This window comes from Haliotis asinina, chromosome 1, assembly GCF_037392515.1.
Source record: "Haliotis asinina isolate JCU_RB_2024 chromosome 1, JCU_Hal_asi_v2, whole genome shotgun sequence".
In the NCBI taxonomy this organism is placed as follows: Eukaryota; Metazoa; Mollusca; class Gastropoda; order Lepetellida; family Haliotidae; genus Haliotis; species Haliotis asinina.
The window spans coordinates 79,651,483-79,676,278 of record NC_090280.1 but is presented as its reverse complement, the minus strand read 5'-3'; the positions used below and the strand labels follow the sequence as shown (position 1 = coordinate 79,676,278).

Here is a 24,796-nt window from a genome sequence, read left to right as displayed (position 1 = left end):
GTCCAGACTGGGTTATTTACAGACTGATCCGTATAGCTGGAATATTGTTGAGTGTGACCATATTTCCATTCAGACTAATATGAATAAGATACAAGTAAAACACTACTTTCACTAACATGGCAGCAGAACAATGCACCACAAAAAATTGAACTGTTTTTTTAACTGATCTTATCTCTAAATGTTTGAATACATATGACAAAAAGAAGAGTAATTTGAAATTATTTTCATACAAACTTATAAAATACTGACAATTCTTTTATCATGAATAAACCATTGGTGTATCAACATATCCTTAAAACATAAAATTCCAAGGCCAGAGCACCTCAAGACATCTGGATATTGTAAAGATAAACCATCACCATACAATCCACACTGAAAAACGTGTATAATATACAACGCATATTTTAGTTCATACAATCTAACATTATTCCCCTCCTTGGTCACCGGTTGATGGAGCATACAATAATACCTAAGTGCACATCTTGGAACCTATAATCAAGGCCAATTTCCTATCCTGGAATGGCCATGAAACACTACGAGTGGGTTTTGAGTGTTACATGTGCCACGATGGATGAAAGGGGTATCGGATAAAATGTTGTGTTTCTTGAAAGCAAGCAGGCTTCATGTAAATACAGACGACCATACACTATGCTTTATTTATAAGCTGTGTGGACTTGTCTATATTCAAAGACAGAGACGTGAGTCGGAGAGAGATAAATTATACCTTCATGTTTAGACTTTTTCAAATGACAACACTGTGGATGAACAGGAACAGTTCCTTGAAACGTCAGCTCCAAACACAAGTTTCCAAAATCTAAGTATCAGTACTACAAATTCATTTATGGTCACAAAGTCCTTACTCGGGAAAAATCAGAAAATTCCAAATGAAAACCTATCAAGTTGTTAGAGTTTATTTATTATTCCATTTTGGGCACACATTTTAAATTACTTTATTGGATTTTTTGGTGTCAAAACAAGCTGGGTAGTTTCAAAAATATATATGATGCTTTAGACTTATTTCAGCTCTTCAAAAGTTATCTGAGTATTGTTCAATGTGTCTCTCCTTTTGTGTAGTTTAACACATTCTATGTACATTTTTCAGGGATCAATTCGCAAGTTTGCATTCAGTGGAACAGAAAAAAACATGGTGCTTTTCAGAATGTAACTTTACTTCCAGATGACATTGTTGAAGGGCTGGCAGATTTGTTCACCATGTTGTGTAAAGCTTCAGACTTGGATCAATGAGATATCTTCTTGTCTCTTGGATCGGTATGAATGAGCTTACCCTAAAATGCTGTAAATTTAAATTGTACGAAGAAAACAAGTTGTGAAAGCATGTCATTGAAAGTGCAACTTAAGTGCATCAAATGTTCCTCTGTAAAAATTACAAAGCCCCTCTTTTTCTGAGCAAAAGTGGTATCCTGGGCCCCGTTTCACAAAACTACAGTATAGGAGGCACAATGGCTACGAGAAAACTTACGAAATCTTAGGCTTACGAGAGTTTTGTGAAACGGGGCCCTGGACTAACATATGGTCTCTGAGATAGCATTATGTATGAGGTTCAATAGAAATAATTCCACAAATAAACCCTCAGATGTTTTATTGTCAGGAATGCAGAGCTGAAGCAGAGGCTTCAGGGTTCTAGGGAAAATGGTGAAAATGTAATCTGGATGAATGTTTTCTTAGTGAGTGACTGACTATGGCTTTAGCAATATATCAGCAATATCACAGCTGGGACACCAGACACGGGCTTCACACCTTGTACCCATGTGGAGAACTGAACCAATCCAGGTCTTCGGCATAACAAGCGAACGCTTCAACCGCCTACTCCACCGCCTCTAACCCCACCACCTCAAAATGTTTTGTCAAAAAAACCGGTGGTACCCTGGGCTGACAGACTTGCTCCACTGTTGGTTGGAACAACAAGTTGAACACTATCAACCAGTCAGAAGTTACAGGTTGTGGGAATACATAATGTGATTACAAAAGTAAACATGCTTGGAAACTTGTCTACATCTTGAAACTTGGGTTTGGAACATAACTATTTTAACAACTTGCACAACTGTAAATCTGGACAAAAGTAATTTTACTTCCCAAGCTCTACAGCACCCTGTTTGCTTTCAATCTGTACTGTGAACCAACGAATGGTTACATGCTGTTCCAATTAATGCCATTCGTCCCTCACCTGTCTACACAGATGTATATACTACCCACGGTCCCGTTTCACAAAACTCTCGTAAGCCTAAGATCTCGTACGTTTTCTTGTAGCCATTGTGCCTCCTATATTGTAACACAGGAGCTACGGATGCTACGAGAAAAGTTACGAGATCTTAGGCTTACAAGAGCTTTGTGAAACGGGGCCCAGGGTCCCAATCTAATAAAGCGATCCTTGTTTTAAACAAGTTATGTGCAACTCGCATATTTTACAATATAAATTTAAATCAATGTGAGGGAGTGATTAAGATAGTTTTGTTTTACACTGCTTTTAGCGCGAGTTGGATTTTACACCGCTTTTAGCAATATTCCACTTACATCATAGCGGGGGACACCAGAAATGGACTTCACATATTGTACTCATATGGGGAATTGAACCCGTGTCCTCGGCGTGATGAGAGAACGTTTTAGTCACTTGACTATCCCAACACCCCACTTTTAGCTATATTCAAACAATGTCACAGCAATGACAACAGAAACAGGCTTCACACATTGTGCCCATGTGGTTATTCGAACCCATGTGTTCAGTCTGGCGAGCGAATGCTGTAGCCACTTAGTTACCCCTGCACCCAAACAAAACACAATTTCTATCAAGTCTGAATCATAATGATTACACTATATCACATGTTCGATGGAGACCGCAACACACTGAGTACATGTGCACCCATTTTCTTGCTGTCGATTTGACTCTCTGTGTTTGCATTCACTGAAAATGCGGCAGTTTTGTTCATTTCAAACACACTTCATGGGGATTGTGTCTTTGTTTGTGAATTGTGGGGCTATTTTCATTGAGACTGTGTACATATTCTACATTTTTGTTGCTCTCTGCAGGTTTTCTACGTACTTTTGTTTAACAGGAACAGAACAGAAACTACATTCCAGTAAAAATGCTGTTACCTTCCTCACATCTAAACATTTGATAAGTTATTGTCTTTGTATCTGATAGAAAAGATAAATAAAATTATCAAAGCAAGTTTTAATCCACTGTTAATCATAATATAGTGACCGAGAAAATGTTCAAGTAGGAGTTATACATTGAGACAGAGATATTCTTCATCCTTTCCATTTCAATTTATCAACAATTAACAGGCATTTTAGAAGTTTGTGTTAGGGAAGAATGAGAATACCTTATTCTTTGATGTTTTACATTTTAACAGGACTATACCAATAAAACATTAGGGGGTGCTTTCTTTGTTTTTGTCTCGTATCTGCATCACGGAACTAGACAACAATCAAACATGACGTCACTGAAACTTCAATCACAACACTAGAGTAAATATTGAATGAGTGAATTCCATCCCTCGAATATATTCAGACTGAATTAGAATACAGTAAGAATACTTAGAATGCACCTAAAATGCTGTTCAGTGTTTTTCCACTTCAGATGTACCTCGAAAGTTCTGAACATGTTCTAAACATTTGAGCATGTTACAAGAATTGACCCCAATTCAGTAGCAGTAAGTTTTAGGATTCAGTACAAATTTTCAGGAATCTCCAAAATTTTCATTCCGACAGCCTTCCAGCTTATTCCACCTAAAGTGTGAAGGGGGTATGATACACAAATCAATTTGTAAGTAATGAAACATAGAAATGTCAAAGATCAATGCATATTTATCAAATTATTTATCAACACAGTATTAGGAGTACCATTACACCCAGCTTTACCTTAGTCTCTGTACCTGGGTACAACACAGCTTTACCTTAGTCACTGTACCTGGGTACAACACAGCTTTACCTTAGTCACTGTACCTGGGTACAACACAGCTTTACCTTAGTCTCTGTACCTGGGTACAACACAGCTTTACCTTAGTCTCTGTACCTGGGTACAACACAGCTTTACCTTAGTCTCTGTACCTGGGTACAACACAGCTTTACCTTAGTCTCTGTACCTGGATACAACACAGCTTTACCTTAGTCTCTGTACCTGGGTACAACACAGCTTTACCTTAGTCTCTGTACCTGGGTACAACACAGCTTTACCACTAAGACTGCCATACCGTATGGGAGTTATGATAATGTTAATATTAAGATCACTTGCTTTGTAAGTCGTCAGATATTTAGGAATTACTAATATTGCACTTAAACTATACTGACTAGTTATCGCTGCGTACAAGTTATCTAAGCTTTAGCAGCCATTATGCAGTTTCAGCTTTTCCAAATGTCCGTAGGGAGGGGAGTTAGTACATTGCTTAAGCATTCATTTGTTGATGAATTGGGTTCAAATCCCAACATAGGTACAGTGTGTGAAGCCCACATCTGATGTACCCTGGAATGATATTGTTGGAATATTGCAAAAAGCATGGCAAAAACATACTCAACCAAAAACGCCTCTGAAATTAAGGCACTTGAAAGTTCCTTTTTACCAATGTTTTATACTAAACTTCACACATAACTCATATATGACTATAACTACCACAGTATGTTATATGCAAGGGTTGCGGGGTGTACACTCTTGACAAGAGGAGGGTGATCATTCCATTTCATGAGAGTTTCAAAGAGTCACTTAATAAACTTATAGGAAGAAGTGCACCTTAGTCTGTCTCACAGTCCTTGAATGATATGGCATGCATGGAATTTCTTGTTGTTTAATGCTACACTCATCAGAATTCCTGCTAAATGGATCATCCTGTAAATAATCAAGTCAGGACCAGACAATCCAATGATCAACTGCATGAGCACCGATCTATGCAGTTGGGATATGATGACATGTGTCAACAAGTCAGCAAGCCCGACCACCTGATCTCATCAGTCACCTCTTATGACAAGCATGGGTTACTGAAGATCAATTCTAACCCAGGACTTCTTGGGCCAGTATAAGCAGACATGGTAGTCTGTCTCCAGTCCCTGAACCACATTATTTTCCCTACTCTAATGCTAAAGCCTCAAGTGAAGCAAGTCTAGATTTCCTGAATCTCTGGTCTTCCTTGGGCTCCTTTTGTCATTCTATGGCTTGGTTTGTTACCATCAAAATTAATTTATAGATATTTAGAGACTAACCATTAGTCTAAAGTGCACACCTGCACACGCACTCCGTATCAGCCTATGTGGAGATTAGGTTTCTCAATCATTCTGAGAGTGTGCGTTCGAACCCCTGTTGGGAACGAGCAATTTCACATGACGACAGAGCAAGCTCAGTCTCCATGTAAACGGGATCGCATAAATCAAGCGATTAACTACTTCAGGTGGTCTTACTGTAAAAACAACCTGCCAGGTGTTAGGAATACCCACTGTTGAACCTAAGCTACGGCTTAACATTTCAACCTTGCATGACTTGCGTGTAAGCAAACATCAGAAGAAATATTTCGCTCACCTGTCAAGTAGCACGTGCACAGGTATTGCGGGCGTGCGACATCTCCTGCAGATAGTGCCACACGAGTTACTTCCCTTATACCGCAGCGCGAATGACGGTGATTTTATCAACTTCATTTCGACAAGAATGGAGAGATGACAACTACTTTGATTGATTACAATTCGTATGCCCTTCGGAGCGGGGTAGGGGGTGTAGGGTGGCAGGAGTGTTTGGTTTCAGTGGGGTCGAACTCCCTGGCACACACACCACCACCCTCGCCATTTAAAACTTCATGGAATCGCACCTGCTCTGAATATGTCTTAGCCCACCCACCGAGCTGCATATGGCTACCTCGTATGGATGTGAAAGTCACGTTAACTCATCGCGCATATATTCTGATTGCAGTGAAAACATACCGATGAAGTTCACTTTAAGTAATAAAAGTAAGCAAATTAAAACTTCAACTAAAGATAAAGATGTTCAGCAAATGATCATTGGTTCAAATCTGTTCTGTTTGTTTTGTATTACAAGGGTGTGCGCGCAGTAGTTGGAACAGAGAAACAAATGCACGTGCGGTACGTACACACACACACACACCTCTCCCACCCCCGATTTGAAACTACGATCGTTTGTTTATCAACTGTTATCCTAACGTGAATACAATTCTGAGATTTAAATGTTTAACTGGCAAGGTAACATTATTACTATAATTTGCTATATTCGATTTACAGTTTTGTTTAAAGTGAAATTCATCGATTCGTTTTGCTGCAAACAGACTATAGTGGCTGCAAGCGTTGTATGATCCCCAGGGAGTTGAGACTGGTAACTCGATGTGCCGTTGAGATTGACATCCAATAATCATCTTGTGAAAACAAAGAGTCTTTGAGAAGATGAGCTTGATATTGTCGCTGTACAAATATTAGCAGAATAATACAAGTATGTACAGAACCGTATCACGTCGAGTGATTATCGCGTGAAGCATTCAAACCATCAAACAAGCAGATTGCTGACTGATAAACATGTGCCCCAAGAATAGTGGCAAAGACTTAAGAACATAACGAGCAAAGACATAAGAGCATAACGAGCAAAGACATAAGAGCATTCTACCAACATAAAGACAACGGGGAATCGGCCAAAACGTTCTGACCCAGACTCGATTATTTACAGGCCGCAGTCTCATAATTGGAATACCACAGCGGGGCACACAGTAATATTCTTCACACATTATACTCATGTGGGGAATCGAACCACTGACGACCAAACGCTTTAACCATTAGGCTACCCCACCCTCCTATGCACTGGTGAATTCAGAAATAGGAACGAGCCTTCCCACAAAGAAAGTAAATTCAGATGCAGACAAATATTGTAATGTCAACAACACGGCTCAGTTATATCACTGACAGTTCTAGAATGATGATGTCTGTCACGGCATACATCAGCACCGACATCCGACGTTGGGGATACAGAACTCTCCATCTTTGCAACATTCTATCTTGCCGGGGAGGAATTCACACTGCTTAATTCCTGGAGGGCAGGTGGTGTTGGTGGTCTGAAAGATAGAAACAACACAGTCATCATCATCATCATCATCATCATCATCATCATCATCATCGCCATCGTCATCGTCACCTTCATCATCGACGTCGTCAGCAACAGCAGCATCTTCTTCATCTCCATTGACCTACATCTCTATCATCATCGGCGTCAGCAGCATCAGCATCTTCTTCATCTCCATAGACCTTCATCTCCTTCATCATCATCATCATCATGTTATCATTACCACCAGCAGCGGTCGTCTGACAATCCTTCACGTCTTATTCATCATCACCGATCGTCATTAGGATTTACCATCAACAATCGTCACCCTAACACATTATCAAGAATAATCTTCGGCATTGTCCACCATCAACACGGGATTGTCTGGTCCAGATTCAATTATTTACAGACCACCGCCATGTATCAGGAATATTGCTGATATAAAAACAAACAAACACACACAAACACACACACACACACACACAAACACACACACACACACACACACACACACACACACATATCATCCATCGTTACCGTCATTCCTCAACAACAATCATCAATACAGTCAATATTAATTGGACCTTTTTCCGTGGTGTGGTCGACATCGCCGTCAAATTATCCTTATCACCATCCGTCATCATCTTTTCTTACCCTATCAGTGATTTCCTTAACATATCAGCATTAACTTTAAGACAGCGTGGATAAGATCCACTGAGACTCAAAGCTTGTTTACCAAGTCAGGTGCATGTTATCTTTACACCCGGCCCTACCTCCAGTGGCCGGACAAGGGGTGGCCCAGACAGCAGAGGGTCGATGACCTGTTTCCACTCAGACACTGTCCACGTGGGCTCCCCGGCAACAACTACATCGTTGATCATGAACGTCGGAGTATGCGCAACACCTCCTGAGGGTTAGATATCAGGAAGACCATTCGTCACTAGATTTAACAACTGGGCAAAGTTTCCCATCTATGTATATTCTAAAGCAACAACCCACTGACTCCCAGCTGCTCATGACAACCCGTGAAGATCCGGGTTAAAAGCAGCACATGTTTGTCGTAAAAGGCCACTGACGGAATCGGGTGGTCAGACTCGCTGATTAGGATGACACATGTCATCGTATCCCAGTTGCTTAGATCGGTGCTCATATTGATAATGACAGTATTGTGTGGTCAGTGCTCGAATATTTACAGACAGTCGCCATATAGCTGTAATACTGCTGAATGAACAATCACATTTTACTTCACCTTTTCGGGCTTATAAGAGAAAGTATGGTAAACTTACGAGTACAGCAGTACTTCCAGCCGACCCTCGTGTCCATCTCGATATTCTCATCCATTATCAGGGCCTTGAACTGTGATGCCGGTACACCGACTTTGTCAGCAATATTGGCAAACATACTGAAACAAACACGATGTGTATTATAAGGACTCACAAGGAAAGTTAATTAAAGGATGCTCTTTTACAGTCACTATAATTTAACCCACCGTAATATATCATACTTACCGAAACAGATGTCTCGTTACCTATTAAGTCAATGACCTTCTTTTCAGCCGATCCGAATTTTCTCGAGTGAAAGTGAAAATAGACACCACAACAACTCTGGTTAAACTGAATTCTACTTCTTTGTTTCATAAGAAAATGATATTTACAAATGAATTTTAATTTTAAACTTCAATAATACCGTCTTCCTACACTTTATGTCGAGGTTCAGGCACAATGCGGTATGAAGCAGTATTAATTCGCTCACTGGACAAACGAGGGTGGTGCTTCCTAGGAACTGATGATTTTTCCACAAAAAATATATTTTCATCAGCGGCACTGATGGTTCAGTCAACGTCTTATCGAAGCTATCTTACTTTGAACAGGCACTCAACAATGCTTTCCCTGTCTGGTGAATCATTACAAAATTCATAGTACAGGCCTTGGCTCAAGGATAATACAATGTTTAGTGAAGAGTAGCTTCCCCTATCTGTATTAGAAGCTGCTAAAAGTGGGTTCAAAGTCTAGTTATGACGTTTGAGTGTAGGTCAGGTAACACTGGTACCAGCACTTACTCGACTATCTGGCTGTCCGGTATATTCACGGTGGCGTTATTTGAAAACATGTCCATGCGTTCGTAAATGGTTTTCATCCAGTTGAAGGTCGTGGCAGTGTCCATCACCTTGTTGAAGATGTGCGAACCCTGTTGAATATCAGCATGATTGGGTCATGTCAGTCCTCGTTTACTTACCCATGCAGAACAGTGGTGTGCCGTCGGGCCGCGGGAGTTCTGTGGTTAAAGCGTTCGCTAGACACCTCCGAGTACCCGGCTTTGAGTCTCCGCATGGTTAAAATGTGTGGAAATTGTAAACTAAGATCATATACTTCACACATTTACCATATGCTTTGTGTTATTTGGTGCCGAAACGCCAGCATCATAGTGCATATATGGGCGTTATAGAAGGCAATACAGCAAGTCTGTCCGAAACTTTGATCTCGTTTCCAAAAAAACATCTTGACTGTTTACTTTCATTAAAACAGTGTTTGCCCAGTAATTTACTCATGATAATACTTGCCCTCACACATTTCCCTTCGATGAAAGTACACTTATTGACGCTTCATTAATCACAAATGTGTTATCACTGTTCACTGTTGATACAATAATGTATTGGAACAGAGGAGCATACGCAGTTGTTGCACGTGTACACTAAACGCCCCCAAAACATTCACACCCTCCTAACTTAACATGCATTGCTGAAAAAATATCAAAGATGTGTTAGATGGTATTAGTTTACAAGAAAGCATAACAACACAGCTTAGTGCAAATCATATTTATATTTATAATTATATTCTCAAATGCATTCATATTTAGGTGAAATGCATCTTTTTTCAGAAGACTTAAATTGTCCTATTTTCGACCATGCCGAAATAAACCAATAACAGTGATTTAGATGATCTGAAGATAGGTTGAAATAAAATTCTGCTTTGAGACAAAGATAAAGAAGAATGACACCATTTTCAACTGTCAAAAAGACAAGGAACAGCTGTTGTAGAGTGTGGACAATTGTAAAACAACCATTCCCATGATTTCAGTCTTTTAAAACATTTCTGCCAATTTGCATAATTTGATACTTTTCTATTACTTTTCGATTTGCATTAGAGAAAAATAGAAATACGTGCTTGAAAAAGTGTTTAAGAACATCTAAAATTATTTTGGCTAACATTTTTGTTTGTAAAGTAGCATTTATCCATTTCCTGTGTGCCCAGACATTGTAGCAATATCGATCGCCAAAACATAGCAATATTCGAGCTGTATTTGCATCAAGCTGACGAGTAGAATGATTCTGTCCGGTATAAGGAGAGCCTAGGATGCATGATATGATACACAAGTATGAGAACTATGCCCCGATTAACAGGTGAAGAGAGAGACAGAGCCATTGGGGTGGTGTAGACGGAGTAGACACACAACGCAATTGCCAACCGTGTCACGGTTATAAGACTTATTTAGCGCTACAGACAGACGATAGGATCACCGTAGACATACCAAGAATTGGACGCCTACGCATCGATATCAGAAGCTCAGCTGAAGATAGGTACTTCCGTCATTGTATAAAGGAGGGAGGGTAACTTCATATGGCGTTTAGTGTAGATGTGCAGGGATGGTGTCAATGAAAATCCATTGTTTATTAGACAATCCCTCGTAACGAACATTGAACACCCGCAATTTGTAAAGAATATAAATAGAAATTTAATAATCTTTTCAATAACTGATGACAAAATTGTCTGCCGATCGTGAAAGTGCTAATTCAATGAATTGTAACTGTTTTGTAAAGTTGTTTGTATATAAGAGGATTGAAACGTTTCAGCGTCGTCCTAACAACGTGTACTTAATCATTGGACGGGTCACTTATTTAGACCCTGTATACTTTACTAGCTTGTGAAATATCCCGTTACTCAAAGCGATCGTAGAGCTAAGATGATCGTAACTCCATACTTTAACACACTTACGGCCGTGGTAGCACTACGATCGTTTGAGGAACGGGGCCCTGCAGGTGGGCTAATTTTTACATGAAGACTCACAAATATCAGCAGAGAAGAAAAGATTTGTTTAAACGCTGCTTAATGAATTCCCAGTACAATCCCACGAAAATATTGCATTGTTTCCCAGTACGGATAATATGCCTTTGTAGAATTGACATGTTCTTTCAAAATTGATATTTGTATTTATATAAAAGTTCGTTTGGGATTCAGGAGGGAATAAATACGATTCCTTTTGAAAACGATTCGGAAATAGATGGTATCTGGACATGTTTGGTGAGGGTGATGTTGGCGACTGTGCGCAAGCGCCGCGACCTTTACCTTGCTGGCGTAGAAGGAGTTCCGGTGGTACGGCAGGGGAAACAGGTGGATCGTCAGTTTAAGTGTTTCCGGCCCGTAAACGCTCGCTAGTTGTAGAACAGTTCCAAACGCTTCCTTGCTGTAGGGGCACATTTGGTCGATGTAGAAGTCAAAGTGCACCGGAGCATTGGGGTTGGCAGAATTGTACACAAACCCCACCTCCCTTTGCGGGATTGGGATTTGGGCAAGAGACGTAGCCAGGACTAGCGAGAAAACGAACAAAATCGCCATTGTGACTGCCTCGGCCTGAATGGGATGACTTTGGGATGTTTATGCATATATGATAGGTGTTCATGCGGACATCATGGGATTTGTAATCCAATAGTTACGACCGGTGACTTTGCAATATGACTGACGTGACTGTGTTGTTATCGCAAGATGACACTCGGTTAGTCATGTGACTGTCATGTGATTGGGGTACTATTAGTCGTGAAGCTAATGTGACTTCATAATGTTTTGGTTTGTCTGCAGATCAAATTGCGAACAAAACTTCCGTTGTGTTCAGAATAACCTGCCACCATAAACGACTGTCGTGTGATTCGATGTCAGGCCTCGAGTGATCCCAGAATATCTCAGTTTTTCAAAAACAATAGGAGTATCTCGTCCGTGACAGCAGTGCTTGGGACGTCAGTGACGATAAGTGAAACACGTTTTTGTTGCAAATCTAGTAGAGACCCGTGAAGGTCTGGCTTAACAAATGGTGTGCAGACACCCATGCTTGTAAAAGGCGACAAACGGGATCGAGCGGTTAGGCTCGGTGGCTTGGTTAATCACTGGATTGTCTGGTCCAGACTGGATTATTTACAGACCGCCGCCATGTAACTGGAATATTGCTAAGTGCGGTGTTAAACAACAAACACACATCAGAACACAACTGAGACTAGTACGCTGGATATTCTGTGGGTGGTGATATTGAAGATGATTATGTTGATTTTTACGAAATCTCCCGAAACGATTTCAAATTGGATATGATCAGTGGATCGATGTTCGTGGTATCAGAGGGGTCTTGGAGACTCGAGACAGTCAACTCCCATGAGAGTATGGTTTACGCCAATCTTAACAATGTTACGGCAGTATAACGGGGCGGGGATGTAGCATAAAACGGACATTATACTCTAAGATATGAAACAGAAGACAGAAATTTGTTTACATTTTTACATTATGGTTTATTCCTGAACATATTTATGGAACTTATCCCAACACACGCAACTCTCCAGCACACGCACACGCACACGTACACGCACGCACGCACGCACACACGCACACCCACAGGATGCCTCTTCAACTGCTACATATAACTTTAGGTACGATCAACACTCCGACTCTGCAGCACACGACCTTCTCGGAGCCATGCTCAAACGTCTTGGTGCCGGGGGTTAGGGTCTCTTGGCCTTCAAAGGAAAGGTATTCAGTGTATAATGCTATCACGACTATCAAACTGATCCTAGATTAAGCCTCTTTTACAGTGCAGTATGGGGTATTTGAACTGATGGGGTTTTTACGGGTTAAAGGGATATCTGGACAAATAGGTTTCTGTTTTAATAACGGGGTCTGTGGACAGAGTAGTTTGACTGTCGGGGTATGTGGGTAAATAGGGTATTTTTAATAACGCGTTATTTGGACAAAGTTGTGGGGTGGGGGTGGGGGTTGTTTGTTTTAGCTGACAGGGTATTTGGACAAATAGGCTTTTAGACTAACGGCGGGTATGGACAAATAAGGTTTTCGGACGAAAGGGATATTTAGACAAATAAGATTTTCGGAGTAAAAGGATATTTAGACAAAGTTTAAGGACAAAATGGGTATTTAGACAAATAAAGTTTTCGGATGAAAGGGATATTCGCAAATGTTTGAGCTGGGATGGTAGTTTTGTCGAACAATAGTAATTTAATCATCCTCTTTAAACTGACACATGTAGAAACTCGGATCCAGTCCGGTTACGGGATGTTATATCATCCCATGATATCAAATTAGCAGAAACATTTCACTACTGTAGAGTCGAGAAGAGGAAACAGTAAATGATTAACAATTGTTGACTTGAAGACAACGTTTCCATCAAAAAGGCCGTTTTTAGAGCTTTACGTACTCATTGGTCGTCTTCCTGACACCGCCAAACGTACTACGAGGCAGGCATTTGGGCCCGTTAGACCGTGTCGCGTAGCAAATACTTGAAGAAACCAGGACCTAGATTTTCGAAGCTCCCATGACGATAAGATAGCCGTAAGTTAATGTTAATGTATGGCACTTGCGACTATCTTAGCGCTAAGAGAGCTTCGGAAATCTAGGCCCAAGGGCGGATAATTTGCTATCTTGAGGCCCGTGGTAATGGACGCATGGGTTATATTCGATTTACCAAAATATGAGCTGTGGGTGATTACACGCAATGCCAGTGTGGTCAAATGTAACATATTATATGTTGTCCAGGAGGGCTCGGTACTAGTCAGAACTTACCAGCAAAGGGTCTATGACCTGCTTCCACTGATCTACGGTCCAGGTTGGGTCGGCAGCCACCAGGATGTCATTCAGCATGAAGGTGGGCGTGGCAGCTACGCCCCCTGTTAAAGTATTCAAGGATATCAGGTCATATGTAACGTCAAATTCAATTAATCGTAGCAAGCAAAAATATTGAACCCACACTCTGGCGTGCATGCATGTGCGTGTTGCTGCTTGTATTAATCCGGATTAATACTGGTTGCGTACGTGTGTGAGTGAGTATGACTTTACGTTGCTTTTAGCAACTTCCAGCAACATCACGACGGGGTGCGACAGAAATAGGTTGGGCGATCGAACGCGTTTTCGGCGTGACGAGCGAACGCTTTAACCACCTGGCTACCCCACCGGCCCTCCATCGCACGCGCACGCGTACGCGCGCACACAAACGGACGCATATTCACACCTTGAACGACAAAAGACAGGCCCCTCACTTGTACAGCAATTCTTCCACTCCATCCAGGTGTCCATGTCTATAGCAAAAACACACACCCACACATGCACGTACCCACGCGCGCGCGGGCGGGGACGCGCGTGTACGCATACACGCACACTAAACGACAATAAGACGAGGCTCTTACTTGTACAGCAGTACTTCCACTCTGTCCTGGTGTCCATCTCGATTGTTTCGTCTTGGATGAGAGACTTGAACGTGTCAGCCGGGACACCCAATCCACTGGCGATATTAGCATATTTACTGAAATGTGTGGGAGAAATTTATACAGCAGCATGTAAATAGTTGGTCTCACCACAGGTAAACTGTAGCGTAAATGGGTTGCGCAGCATAGAGAAAATGACCACTCTTCTCACATGCGAGCGAAGTGAGCAAAGGCTGGCAACGTACTTTCCTCGTTTCGGTTCGAAAAATGTTTCTCATGTCAAAACACCCATTACTTGACTGGGTTGTGCTCTCACATTTCCAGTGCCATGTTGAACAATTATACGTGAAATATTTTTATTCAACATTTTAAGCGCAACTCGTGGTACAACAGATCGTTCTTCGCCCCTATTCCCATTTCCAGCTTCCGGTTCAAAGGAGTGAAGGGACAGGAGGGTATTATTCCATATGGAATGCTTACAGTTACCTCCCCTGCTTCATTCGCCCATTACGCCAGAAGTGTTTTTAGATGTTACGAAAATCCTAACAATAGCAACGACATATAAGACGAATAAACTCCAACAGGTTCATGATAAAATTAGGCAATATGGTATTTCTTTTCAATTTCTGCTTATTCCTGTTCCGTCACATCGTTCAACCGGAAGCTAGCAGGGGTAATAGAGGCGTTTAAACGAGTGGCGCTTAAATGTTGAATAAAACATATTTCACGTGAGTAATTGTTAAACATGGGGTAGGAAATCTGAGAGCACAACCAAGTGAGGAAATTGGAGAGTACCTTTGACCGTGGCGATATTTTATTTTGACATGAGAAATAGTGTTCGATCCGAAGCGAAGGTAGTACGTTGCCAGCATCAGCTCGCTTCGCACGCATATAAGAAGACTTGTCTTATTCTCTATGCTGCACAATCCCATTTGCGCTACAGTTTGCCTGTGGTCTCACAATTCCTGAACCACATGACTTGCTCTTTCGTCCAAAACCCCCTTCACAGGGACGTGAATCACTGTTCAATGATTTTTTAAAATCTAGATTATGGGTAAACATACAATGTTTTCATTCATATATTTCAAATTTGAACGAACACGATGAAGACATAAAGATATTAGACAGTTCTACCGCTACACGCGTTACTTAACGTCACCCCTATTCACACAAACATCAAGTTTCAATGTTCCCATCATCACCTTTCGGTCACAATTGTACCCTCGCCACTGAGATGATTTAGGTTACACTGCTCTGTGTGGAGCTTGTGGAAACGTAAATAAACTACGTCGTGATCTTAATCGGCGTCAACGAACGACAGTGAGCTTGTTTCCGCTGAATTAAGATTTAAACTTGATCATGAAATATAGACATCCGGCATTTCCAAATTCCTTCATATCTCATTAATAATATAAACAAATTCGCATATCAGAAAACATTTTTGTAAAGTTGTATATTTGTACCTACTCGACTATCTGTGAGTCCGACATGTTGAAGGTGACCAAGTTAGAGAGGGAGTCGATGTTATCGTAGACGGTTTTGATCCAGACGTAGGTGTTGGCTCCCTTGCTCTGTTGGTTGACGATGTGGGTACCCTGTGGGACAAGCAAACCATGCTGACAGTGGATACACGAGCAGTGAACGTTAGCACCTCCAATCAGCATCGTGTCAGCTTTCTTAAATCAAACGGTAATGTTTGAAAGACCTTACTGGCAAACAAGGATAAGTTGAGCACTGAAATGACACCTGACCCGTATTAGGATGCATGAGTGATGCCCACTGGCGCTTGCCATTGTGAGTGAAAGGGGCTCAGGTAGCCCGCGAGTAGGATAATATCAAGTGTAGGATATTACCGACTTGCTACACTGACCATGTGAGAGAATCTCATCGTCATGCACTGCACGTGAACTACATCTGTTCTACCTTTAAGAAACCAAATGGGTTTGTAGACTGCCCCGTGAGAGGATCGGGAGGCTGGCAAGGGGTATGTGGAGGAGAGTGGTGTCTGTCGTACAGTCACATAGAGGTTACGCTCGGTATTGACCTTGAATCGTGTAAAAATAACTCAAAATAATATTTTGAACGTTCAAATTCACCAATTAGTTCAACATTAAACACCCCAGGGCCATGCTTGTACAGACACGATTTTGTATGAAAATCAGTGGGTGATTGCAGCATCCTACCATCAACATGGATTCCAAATGGGCCAAAGGATTATACGGGTAAGAAAAACTTATGTTTTTTCCATCGTGGTTCTGTACGTGTTGAAAACCAATCAGTGCAAAAATATAGGGCTGCTTAATTAATCTATTTGTGCATATAAACTTATACTCCATGTTATAACCCTATTTGATACCTTTCCGCGGACAAACCTTTCATTAGCCTCCAATGAATCAGTCAGCGTCTGGACGTTACAAGGTGTGGAACATTCTGGACGAGCAGCACATTTGAATCTCGAAAACCAACGGGTTTGGCCAATCTCATTTTGTCCACCCTTGTGGCCACTTGGTCTTAGAACTGAACATCCGGGTTATAGCTCGTCTTCAGCAACCAATACTTGTCGCAGGATGCGACTAATCGGATGGGGTGGTTGAGCTCGCTGACTATACTGATGCACGTCATGGTGTCCGAAATATATTGATCGATGGTCACGATGTCAGTCACTGGACTGCCTGTCCGCTTACTGGCAGACCGCCACCAAGTGGTTGAGCTTTTCGTTAAGCCAAAAACGATAACCAACCAACTGACAATGAATTTGAATGTAATATATTTCAGAAAGAAATACAGTGAAATTCAAAAGTTCTGTGGCTGTGTCCCTTTATCTCGGGGGCGGTAGGGTAGCCGAGTGGTTAAGGCGACCGCTCGTCACGCGGGTACAATCTGTAAAGTCCATTGATCCCCCACCGTGATATTGCTGGAATATAGCTAAAAGTGGCGTAAAACTAAACTCACTCACTCACTCCGTTTAAATCAATTTTAGAGAAGATATATTGACACTGATATCCCAGAATTCTTGGGGTACCTCTAACCTCGTAAAGTCTCATTACTCTCCAACTGTTGTACAATACATCATTCAATGTTAGACTGTTTGGCCAATGGGAGTTTCTAGAACAGTCCTGTCCCACACCTAAGCACATGTGACACATGTTTTTGTCACATAGGGAAAGTGAGTTTGTTCATAAATTGCCTCTGTTCACCCAGCAGTGAATGGGTACCATGTGGGATAAGTCATGACCGGCAGTTTTCTATCGCCTCACTAGCAACTTGGGTTATCCGGGGTAATAACGGTTTACTGTTTTGAGCATGCATACGTGCGTTGAAACAGGCACTTTATACATAACGTCATTATTATATTGTTGTTAAATCTACAGTTTTATAATTTATAAATCTACAATAAACCAGTGCAATGACACCTTCGTCATACGCCCATAGAGTGGATTTGCTCATGATGTCGATCAGTGGTCAGTGTATTTATAGTCAGGATAGCAGCGATCCTTCTTAAGTAAACGCGACTAACGGGATCGGGTGGTCAGACTAGCTGACTTGGTTGACACATGTCATCGGTTCCCCATTGCGCAGATCGATGCTCATGTTGTTGATCACTGGATTGTCTGGTCCAGACTCGATTATTTACAGACCGTCGCCATATAGCTGGAATATTGCTAAGTGCGACGTAAAACTAAACTCACTCACTCACTCACTCTTAAGTAAACGAAAACTTAACTAGTTTTAACTTGTTAGATCTACCTTATCTTTAAATAAATCACAACCACGCCCCGATTTGAATGGATGCACCACCCGACTCACCTTGCTAGCATAGAAGGAGTTTCTGTGGTATGGCAGAGGAAACAAATGTGTGTTAAGCTGAAGCACGCTTGGCCCATAGCTATCTGCGACCTTCAGAATGGTAGGCCATGCCATTTTGCTGTCGGGGCACATCTGATCAATGTAGAAATCTAAATGTATAGGTGCGCTGGCAGACCCTGAGTTGTACACAAATCCTACCTCCCGTCTGGGGATAGGGATCTGCGCCGTGGCCAGTGCAGCAAGTCCGAGGGTAAGAAGAAGCTTCATCATAGCTGTGACCGGTGAACTCAACTCTGTCTTTGTGACGATAAAATTCAAGCGTGTTTATCGTACCAGATAACTCCTAGTCATATGACCGTCACGTGATCTGCACAGACAATACATGTACGGTGACTCAGCACTGTGTAGGGTGAAGGGATTATCTTTAAACAAGGTCACTGATTAATATGCATACACGGTGTTAATCTCATGTTTGAATATGTTATATAAAAACAAGGATAACTGTCAGTCTGATCTACAGTATTTGTTGAGGTTGAGGCGTGTGGACAGAAGTGGAGTGACAGTTACAATGCAGAAGCGAAAGTGAGAAATGGCTGGACATCACCGTCCTAAACGCGCCCTGAAACACATGGCCGTGGCAAGTCCAGTGATGTAGATAAAAGTAAACAACCTTGTTGTACAATGACACCACACATGCAGGTCAAGACATCACACAGACACGCACCCAGACCGCGTCTTGCAGGTGAATTTGAGAAGCTGGCAGTCCTGTTAAAAATAACGCGTCCCGGGCGGTCGGACAGGCAGATATATCGAACGCTGGTAATATTTAATTTAAAAAAATCCTTTATTCAATTCCTTTATTTATTATTCATTTGTTAGAACTAGGGTACAAACGGCACACAATATACATGTAAATTAATATTTTCCATTAATGTTTTCCTTCCCCATAACTGACAACGACAGCTGGCATCATTCTCGTCACGTGTAGCCATATAAGTGTACCTGGAACTGCCGAGATTTTCAGTTATATACATCTTATTAAAAAACAGAGAGGAGATAGGAAATATACAGGGAGGAAGGGGCACAACTTATGTGATCACACAAAATGTTGATTGATGAATGTTGAATGTTGAATGTCTTTGAATGTTGTACATTTTCACAAAAACTGACGCAGTAACAAAAGCAGAATCTTTCATGTTGAAACGATACATGTCATAATTTAGCTGACTAGTGCTATATCTCAACTTCGTGTGTATAATATCAAGTTTTCTAATTCCACACGAGTAATATGATGTTCGCGAAGCATATATGAAGACTGGTCATGTTCTCTACGCTGCGCAACCCCACTTGCGCTACAGTTTGCCTGTGGATAGAGCTACAGGTTGCTCGCACTTTAAGTACGACTTGAACCTTTTGCAATGAAGGTCGGTTTCTTTCGGTGTCAGAAATATTCCACATTCTTACAGTAGATGGGAAAAAAAGGAATCATACGAACGTTTTAACATTGCGGAGGATAAGATAATATTGTTAGCATCCCTAAGGTTATAATTAGATCTTGATCCCACACTATCTGGAGTAATATCTTTTAAGTACACAGGAGCTAAGTTCTTTTGAAATTTATAGAGTAGACAAAGTTTTGTTCTTTTTCTTCGTTCGTTCAGCCTTTCCCATCCTGTTTCATAATGTACAATTTTCCGTGAGATAAATCTGGGTAGACCCATAACTATTCTGGCAGCTTCTAACTGGAGTTTCTCTAAATTTTCTTTCTGTTCTATGGTGCAACCATCCCATAATTCACAAGCATATTCCAACTGTGGTCTGATAAATATCTTATAAATAGTATTGAATGTATTACTGTTTAGTAAGTACTTTAATTTCCGGATTGACGATATCATTTTGGATTTTTGGATGTCATTGATTTGAAAGGAATCTAACCACCCGATTTTTTGGGTCGCTTTGGGTTTTTTTAGTGTGTGTGTGTGCGTCTGTGTGTGCGTGCGTGCGTGCGTGTGTGTGTGTGTGTGTGTGTGTGTGTGTGTTGTCAGTAAATACTCGTCATGCCCGCCAAGTTTGTTGGTTTAACGTTGTACAGTAGATGCGCAGAATTTACATGCAAAAACTACCACCCACCCATCCACACAAACAAGTCTCAATACTCAATGCCTTTGCGTGACAATGTATGCCATCTCGTCGCTCTATATAAATTTTAAGTTGTACTCTGGTCCCTCGGGCACATGGGTTGACGTACCCTTGATGTGATGTTTGTTTCCCAAGCCCGTAGAAAAATACAGAAATATCGAGGGTACATCAACCCATAGGCCCCAAAGGACCAGTGAACAATGTATTTATCTCACCGAACACCTCAATGTTAATTTTGAATTATTTGGAGCACAGGTACAAAACCTTTTGTAGCCATTGCGAGATTTTGCAGACGATAAGAAAACGGGTTTAGAGTTATCTCCCTTCCATCGAGTTGCATTCGCAAAACATCGGTAATTTCCCTACATTATAAGTGTTTCAATGTTATTCGAGATAAAGAATTACTACCACGAAGTACCAAATGAATTGGGCATTCTCAGCTATATACATTGAAGTGTTGTTACTCACTTGCAAGCGGGATACATTGATAATAATATAAAAGCGCTCAGCTAATCAGAAAATGACATTTATTTGCGATTTAGGCTGCACCCCGTGTGGGGCTTGTCGAAACAAAATTACGGCGTAAAAAATGACGTTGAGTATTTTGCGCTGAATTCTGATTCAAACTAAATCATGAAGTGCAGACAATGTTCTCAGTCCCTTCATATATGTGAAAATATAAACTATCTTTGTAAAGTTACATATTTATACCTACCTGACTATCCGTTGGCCCGTTATTCTGTAGGTGGACGTGTTCTTCAATGATGCGATATTGTCGTAGATGGTCTTGCTCCACGCGTAGGAGTTGCCTCCCTTGCTCTGTTGGTTGTTGTTGATGATGATGATGATGATGATGATGATGATGATGTGTGTGTGTGTGTGTGTGTGTGTGTGTGTGTGTGTGTGTGTGTGTGTGTGTGTGTGTGTGTGTGTGTGTGTGTGTGTGTTGTCAGTAAATACTCGTCATGTCCGCCAAGTTTGCTGGTTTAAAGTTGTGCAGTAGATGCTACCGCACAGCATACGCAGGGAACCACACCAATAAATAATTTTGAAAGAGGATACACGGTCTTTTGAACCGTATAAAACAGGATACACGACCTGTTGACCGTAAAAAAAACACATATCACAACATGTCAGCTTCCTTAAATCAACGATTGAACGGGGAGTTGTGATTTTAAAATTGTAATGAAAATATTTTTAGTCACGTCCATAGATTCATTGTACTTAAGCAGCGTTTCAATTAATATGTAATATGTCAGAGTCCATTACAATCGTGATGGTCCGGGTCAGAATATTGGACTTCAGTAACCCACGCTTGGTTGACACATGTCATCGGTTCCCCGTTGCGCAGATCGATGTTCATGCTGTTGATCAGTGGATTGGTCCAGAATCGATTATATACAGACCGCCGCCATATAGCTGGATTATACCTGCGACATAAAACTAAACTCACTCAGTCACTAACTCACTCTTTCTAACCAAATTAGTATTGCACACTTTCCAATTCTATTCGATGTCTGTAAACTGTATGTCTGTAGGTTTGGTAAATATGGGTGTGGATTGCTAAGTCAAAGTATTTGTATAATCTCATATTTGTCAGCTTTACAACTGTATGCCAAAACCGAACAAGAGAAGTAGAATAGTCCTACGTTAAAAATTCTTTCAGACATGATCACATATTGGACAGTGCTGTCCGTACGAAAAACCAACCTGCACTTAGTCTCAGTCATTAATGCCCCAAAATATCAAGTCAGTGTCTGAGTTGACTGGTGTTTCCCGTTAGTTCAGATATGGGATTTCTGAGCTGAGTCTTAACCAGAAATCAGTTAGCAATATGTGTATATTTGGAACAGCCAAATAAAGGAAATTCTACAGATCAGCAAAAGAAACGCGAGTTTAAGAAAATCAGATCCCACAGTAGTAAGCGTTCATGTTTATGGAACGTTTATGGTGACGTAATGATACCACGTGAGATGATGTCATGCAATTTGACGTCCACACGAAACATTCGGCCAAACGGGTTGTAAAGGCCACACCATCGATGCCTGCACTAACGTCAGAGCCGAGGGGAATGACCATTGGCAGCTCAGCAACAGCTGTAGCTAGACAATTTGGCCATCATCTTAGTACCTCAACACATCTTGTGCAACGTCATCAGCAAACCGGACCGGACGACCACAAGTGACAACTCCTGCACAAGATCTGTTCATCCGGGTCACTCCTCTAAGGAACCGTACTCAGGCAGCAACAAGCGAATTACATAATGATCACACAAGAAGGAGGTGAAGTTCAATAACGAATTTATTAATCATTCTCTGAAATAAAAAAAAGCAACTGGAAAAACATCTTGTACAGGATCTCGATTTTGGAGACGCGATACCGCCTGTCAACTGTGCTGAATACGTCAGTCGCTGGGCATTGTCTGTCCCTCCATGGATTTAGAACATGGCACTTCTCTGCAAACAAATAGACTGGACGTTGGACTTTAAAACTGGAAAGTTTCCGTGGTTAAAGCAACTAGAACCGGATCCATGTATGCAAATTATGAAAATCCAACGTCATTCTGACTAAATCAAAATCAACTGTATTCCTTCCCTATGGTCGGAAGGACCCCGCACCATCCTGATCTCATTGACAATCGCCGACTGTCAAAATACCCCAATAGGCTGTAAACTGTAATATTTAATATAATTTATAATAATCGCAGTATAATGCGATTCAGGTACCCGCTTAGCCATACGTATTGGATAATCTTGAGAACGTTAGACAGCTAGTGACACTAATTGTGCATGTCAATACATACTTCTACATTATAAATCCCTGAACATATATGGGAGCACCTTTAGAATTCAGCACCACAATTTCTCGTGAGGACATTCTCAGTCGTAGGCAACCAGTTTTTGAGAGCCCGTCGGACGCGAACCCGCGACCTTCGGATTGTTAGTCCGAAAGCTAACCCACTGAGCTACGTCCACATTGTTGCACAATGTGCAAATTTAGCTAGTCATCTGTGATGTCAGGGAAATGAATGGAGAGAGTCGAATTTTCCTGCGGAGAATTACGAAGGTTACGGGTAGACTTGGTGCCTCGTGCTTCAATCTAATGACGGTTGCCAAATGGTCCCGATATCATTTCGCACGATCGTCCAATTCCGTAATCTACAAGATAGCATGTTGTGTGGAATGAGCTTGTAAAAAATCATTCTGTGCTTTCATGACAGAAGAGGGTTATAGTGAACACAGTAAGGATAATGTGGATCGCGCTGATGAATGAGTAAAACATGTGAATGTCTCGTGACGGCACGAGAATGACTTACGAATCACTACTGAAAATGAGTAGAACTAGAGGTGAAAGAGGCAGGAGGGCAAGTTCGATGCCGATTTCCATCAGCCCCAAAATTCTACATTAAAACATCTTATCGTTTATTTAACATTTGACGTTTTTGGTCTCCTATTTTTTTGTGTGAACAAAGTATTAAAGAACGACTAAACTCAATTTATTGGTACAGTGGATATAAACTGGACTGTTAACCAACGGCGTGTAACGGTAACATGCTTTTCCAGAAATCAAAATACAAACTTCACTCTATGCATGTGCGTACATGCTTGCTGATATGTGTGTGGTCTGACCAATAAAGCAGAAATGTGTTTCCTTCTACCCCGTGGTGCCATGATCAAGCTGACAGCTGCTTAAAATCATAAAATGGAGGCGTACTGTGCTGGGACGTCTCTTGAAAGGCAGTCTTCTTATATCACTCTTCATTCTCCTGTCATCCCAGTATTACAACGAAACACAGTGTACAGAATGTTGGAAAACAGCAATTTGTCCTTTTATTCGAAGAGACCAAGGAATTACTTCTTTCACAGAAAATGCACGTTTCGAAGACACAATCGGACACGTGTCTTGCCTTGACAAATGTGCTTCACATCATATCACTAGCACAATCTACTGCAATGACTGACCCTTAAATGAACGTTTAAATGGTTCGAAAAAATATCCAGAATTGAATGACACTCTGTGTATATTGTTATGGAACAGCCAAAGACTGGTCGAAAATTACAAGGAAGCAAAAATCGAACAAAATAAAGGGATACTGCCACCGGTCACAGAATGTCGATGGTGTTACTTTACATGAACAACTTCAAATATTTAATCTCAAAATATCAAATATCAAGTCAATGTCTGCCTTGGCCATAAAGTATTGAGTGTTTCTCATAAGTTTACATATGGGATTCCTGGGGTGAGGGTAAACCAGAAATCAATCAGAACTACACTAAACGCCAAAAGAAACTTTCCCCTCTTTATTCAACGACAAAGGTACCTATCTTCCGCTGGCGTTGCGA

At 41.2% G+C, this 24,796-nt stretch overlaps 2 protein-coding genes across 2 annotated transcripts; both read right to left on the bottom strand.

The window, feature by feature from the left end:
* Nucleotides 1-6,938: 6,938 nt before the first annotated feature.
* LOC137274711 (uncharacterized) lies at nt 6,939-11,652 on the bottom strand. Its single transcript, XM_067808084.1, has 5 exons — nt 11,383-11,652; nt 9,099-9,226; nt 8,326-8,441; nt 7,813-7,946; nt 6,939-7,052 (listed from the first exon to the last, which is right to left on the bottom strand). The coding sequence occupies exons 1-5, from the start codon at nt 11,650-11,652 to the stop codon at nt 6,939-6,941; spliced, it is 762 nt and encodes a 253-aa protein (XP_067664185.1).
* Nucleotides 11,653-12,562: 910 nt separating this feature from the next.
* Nucleotides 12,563-18,644, bottom strand: LOC137274981 (uncharacterized). Its single transcript, XM_067808150.1, has 5 exons — nt 18,315-18,644; nt 15,975-16,102; nt 14,490-14,605; nt 13,870-13,973; nt 12,563-12,812 (listed from the first exon to the last, which is right to left on the bottom strand). Exons 1-5 carry the CDS (start codon nt 18,582-18,584, stop codon nt 12,798-12,800), a joined length of 633 nt encoding a protein of 210 aa, XP_067664251.1. The 5' UTR covers nt 18,585-18,644; the 3' UTR covers nt 12,563-12,797.
* Between the last annotated feature and the right edge of the window lie 6,152 nt (nt 18,645-24,796).